General features: G+C 41.1%; 1 protein-coding gene across 1 annotated transcript; it reads left to right on the top strand.

The window, feature by feature from the left end:
- The first annotated feature begins 2,209 nt into the window (after positions 1–2,209).
- On the top strand, positions 2,210–3,394 carry LOC108629923 (uncharacterized). The gene is made up of 4 exons (XM_018032884.2): positions 2,210–2,504; positions 2,799–2,992; positions 3,056–3,166; positions 3,256–3,394. Exons 1-4 carry the CDS (start codon positions 2,337–2,339, stop codon positions 3,392–3,394), a joined length of 612 nt encoding a protein of 203 aa, XP_017888373.1. The 5' UTR covers positions 2,210–2,336.
- The last annotated feature ends 1,380 nt before the right edge of the window (positions 3,395–4,774 follow it).

Genomic DNA, 4,774 nt, shown 5'->3' on the forward strand with positions numbered 1-4,774 from the left:
TAATGCATTATTATTTGTACATTTGCCCAAAACCAGTAAAAATTACTTCCTTGGGCAATCTAGTGTTAATCGTCATTTCGTGACGAAGTCATTGAAATCTGTTAATTTTTCAAAGGAACAATTAGAAACGACGAGAGACAAGATTCCTCAAGTCAAGTAGCAAACTCGATAACTACGGAGCAAAGGGTTATCGGCGGATTCATTAGCAGTACAATAACAACGTGCACTGGCTGGAATAATACAGTGCCGTGTGGCATCCTTCCGGGTATTGCGGCTGCTGCCGCATGGTTTTGGTATAGGTATTTTGCTTGCATGCTTGCGCTCGGCCGGGAGGGAGCTTATGCGCTCGCATCCCCCTCGGTGCCACATGCTCCTCCGTAACGCAATTCTCCCTTTGAGATCGTCAGCCGGCTTACGTGTTCGCATCACACGTCATTAACGTCGCTACCGCCTATCCCGGTTCGATTCCCAAATCGCGGCCTCAAACGACGTCTTGTTCCGCTGCCATTCCGTCGACTTGTTCACTCCACGCCTCTCAATTTCGATAGTACAAATTAATTGTTTATGATTTTAAATAGAATTAAAAATTATTTCGTATGATTTCTTTGAACTTCTTCATTTTTATTTTAATTTTAAATTTATTATACAGCGAGACTGAACGTAATGGAATGAATTCTCAGATCGAGGGACGTTTGCTAAGTTTCGGGCCAACAGAAATTGAGTGAGGTCCTTCGTCCTTAGATTTCTGAAACCCCTGAGAATATATTCGACGACGGGGACGCGGCATTATCCAATCTCGAGATTCGTGACTGCTTCATTTCTTCGTTCAGTCCCCTTTTTCGTCTGGTAGAAGAGTCCCTAGGCGAGGGTGATTTATCCGATGTCCGAGACGAACCGATTTCGTCCCGGCTCTGCGGAGTCCGGCCGATGGACCTTAATTAAACGGGTCGCTGCATTCTAAACGAGCGCGGGGATCCCCTCGGAATCACGGACGGCCAATACTTTCGCGAATACATGAATAACGGTTTCAGTATTTTTCGGATGTACTCGACGATTATGAATAAACCACCGATCCTTATGCAAAACGTATCGGTAGACAAAATGTGTTTCAAATAAACGTTTAAATACGATGGAAATGGAATATTAATGTAACTCGATAGCATTTGCAAAATATATTCGATTTTAAGTTGAACTAAATTAATGTAACAAATCCAATAGTAATTTATGAAGACAATAATGGATGCATTAGCATAACAAACAATTCAATTGATGATAAGAGCGCCAAGCATATTCATAGAAAGTATCATTTCTCACGGGAACAAATTGAGAAAAATGTCATTAACCCTTTCGCTACTATGGGCCACTATAGTGGCCTTCCATAAGATGCCACTGAAGTATTGCGGCCGACTAACCGTTTTGCATAAGTATCTCAAAATACTATCTGTGTATGTGCAGAATGTGAGAAACAAATGATGCAGTTTTGCATCATTTGTTTCTCCGTTCAGCGGAAGTACCGCGACGAAAAACCACCCCGTAGCGAAAGGGTTAAATTGGAATTTATTTCGACAGGTAATCAAATGGCAGATATACTGATTAAATCTTTATTAGCATCAAAACTAATAGAATTCAGGAAAGGAATGGGTTAAGAATAATTGCATAATTTAATTTATGTATGTATTAAATTTTTTTTGGTAATTTGTACTACATATGTGTAAGGAAATGGTTCGATCAGGCTTTCATGGATTTCCATGATTCTTAGCAACAAATGTTGGACCACATGTAGTTCCCAGGGAAAACAAGGAAAAATGTTCTTATTAATAACATTGTTTAAAATATTAGACATAAAAATATTGTTATATAGATAATCTGTTATGTTTAGTGTTGGAGTACATAAATATATATATTACACTCCATACAATAATAAAAATCATATAATATACAACATATAATCCATATATACCAATTTTCGTGTCGTTTCAATGGATATGAAATTATTTGGGCATCGAGCGACGGTCGATTCGATATGAAGTTTTATATACATTTGAATGGCGCTGTAGCCTCGCGTAGATCTGAACCCCGTGATCACGTAACAGGAGGCGAGCGGACTTGGTAACAGGAAGTCCAAACACGCGTGGCACGTTCGGAGCGTGCCAGGCGAGCAGTGGTTGCTCGCTTACTATCGCCGCGTAGTCGCACGCAGCTCGACGTAAACCGCGAGAAGATGTTGCGGCCTGTGCTGCAGAAAAAGTTTGCCGCTCTCACGGGAGAGGTTTGATACGTATCCGGGAAAGTGTCGAGAAGAACCGGTCTGATATCAGCCGGGCAATTCCGAGGGAATGAGGGCCCCGTGGCTGGTGCTGATTCTCGCGAAGATCCTCGAGCTGGTCCTCGGGGACCACGTGTGTCACCTTAACGTCACAGACTTCGGTGTTCCTGGTCACACCTCCACCGAGGTACTGTCCAGGCGTAGGCGTCTGGTCTTTCCGATGGGCAGCACGTTCGTGGTAAGTTTCCAACGGGACCTGGGAAACTGCGTTCCTAGCGAAACACCAAACGAGTTCTTACCTTTTGTCACCGCGGTTATAAAAGAATCGCTGCTGATTTCGACGTTTCGTAAAATCTTTACTGGTAGAAGACAATGGAAACTTCTTCACTGGGTCACTTTTTCAGTTCGTACGAATCCACGAACTGTAGTTTAACACTAGAAAGACTGAAACTTAGTATATACCTATATTGCCCAAAACCAGTAAAAATGANGTTTTATACTTATAGTGTTTGGAAACTATTTTTTTATTCAGCTGACAGTGTCAATTTTGCAACCAGTTCAAATCCAACTGCCCAGCAACTGGAATCTTGCCTTCGAGTTCGACGTGATCTGGCCGCTACCTCCCCAAGAGAACTTCCGCAAGAAGTATTTTAAAAAGAGACCCTGGATGGTGAAACGACGTCATCGTCGCGAGTTTTACGCGAACATTGAAACGGCACTGAACAGGTACGATTGCACACCGGATCCTCGTCCTTCTTTGCATTATTAAACAGTTAACTGCGTTTCCAGTCGGAACCTCCCAGGAAGACAATGCCTCTTGAGAAGCATCTGTGAGGCTAAGACATTGTTGAGTCCACCAGGTGTCTCGTTCGTGGAAGATGCCATTCGTTTAATATTAAGGTATGTATCAGTGACGTAAAATATACTTTAATTTCAATGAATTTTATTAATGATTTCCAAGTGATTTATTTTTATCATTTTTGTTTTAGTAATTTTGAAAACGTGGATCAAATGGATTCGTACGACGTCGCTTATAGGACTGAAACTCCGTGCAACGTGGCTTATGCTTGTCCGTTCTCATTCTTGAAACTACTGCTGTTTAACATGTACACAGACGATTTAGGATGACAATAAACTTTTTTACTCGACATTCATGTATCCGAGTCACTCGCCTTAAGGATGTTCAGGCTATACAATCCCTGCCAAAAGTGATGGAAATATAAAATTTAGCAACTTCTATGCTTTTAGAAATCATTTATATTTAATGATGAATATATGAACCATAACAGTAAAGNTGATTTATAGAATAATCTACTTATTCGTGTGTCATCGTTTTTACTTATAGCCCAAACATCCTTAATGGAGCTTAAATGAAATCTTTTCGTTTGACGAACAGAAAATCGTTTGAATTTTATTATCGAAATTCGTGGAAATCCAGTGTCACCGCGGATGCACCGGTTGATCCCTGGGGCAACAGCTCGGTGCCCCCGGGTGTACCACGTCTCGCAAACCTGAGACGACGCCAACGATGGTTAATGTACATATGCATACACGTGTGTACATATATTGATTCGGCGTACGTCTGGGATGATCCTCGCCGCGTGGACTAAGCGATTACGACTTAACGTCGCGCACATGTCGCAACTACAGCTGGCACACAATCGTTGCCATGAAACAGTTTCCATCGATTGACACGAACTCCCACAGTTATTCCCGCGTTTATGCAACTGTCTCGGTGTCGCGGTATAGAATTCAAATTGAAAATCGATCCCTCGCGTTTGGTTATCGGTAGTTTTCAAACATTCTTAGCTGATGCAGAATTTGCAGAACGAAACAAGAAACAATTTACTAGTTGGAAAATTCTGTGGAAATTAAGCATTGTTTCAAGATTAAAAACTGTACACTGTTTTAATATCACGGTTGAGGGTCGAAGATATTTCCTGAGGGAAACGAGATATTCTTTAGGAAATTAAAATTGTTAAGGCCACTGTTATATAACTGCGAATTCTAATTGTGTTTGGCAACGAAAATTTTGTAAAATTATATTAAGTATTATCCGGAGATTAAAAACCGCGCGTAGCTCCGATATCGCAGGCGAGACTCGAGAATATTTTCTAACGAGATCCCGTGTTCTAGTTGTAAAGGAAATTATGAAAGCCGCGATCAAAAGGCTGAAGTTTCGTTCCGGTAGGAGGTAGGTAGCGATAAACTTTCTCGGGTTATTGAAGTTTTCGAAAGGCTCGTCAATATAATTGTACGCCGGCACAGACCAGTGGATGTTAATGTCGCCTGTCTCTGTACATCGATTGCCGTCGTTCAAACTTGCCCCCGAGTTAAACGACCCGATCACTCAGTTAGTTCAGTGAAACAATGAAAAAAAAATAGATATCGAAGTTTTTTATGCTCGATTAACACTAGATTGTCCAAGGAAGTCATTTTGACTGGTTTTGGGCAAATGTACAAATAATAATGCATAAATTATTTTTTTTCCCAAGTGAAGTAAATTTC

Source organism: Ceratina calcarata, unplaced genomic scaffold (assembly GCF_001652005.2).
Source record: "Ceratina calcarata isolate Rehan_Ccalc_2016 unplaced genomic scaffold, ASM165200v1 scaffold596, whole genome shotgun sequence".
NCBI lineage: Eukaryota > Metazoa > Arthropoda > Insecta > Hymenoptera > Apidae > Ceratina > Ceratina calcarata.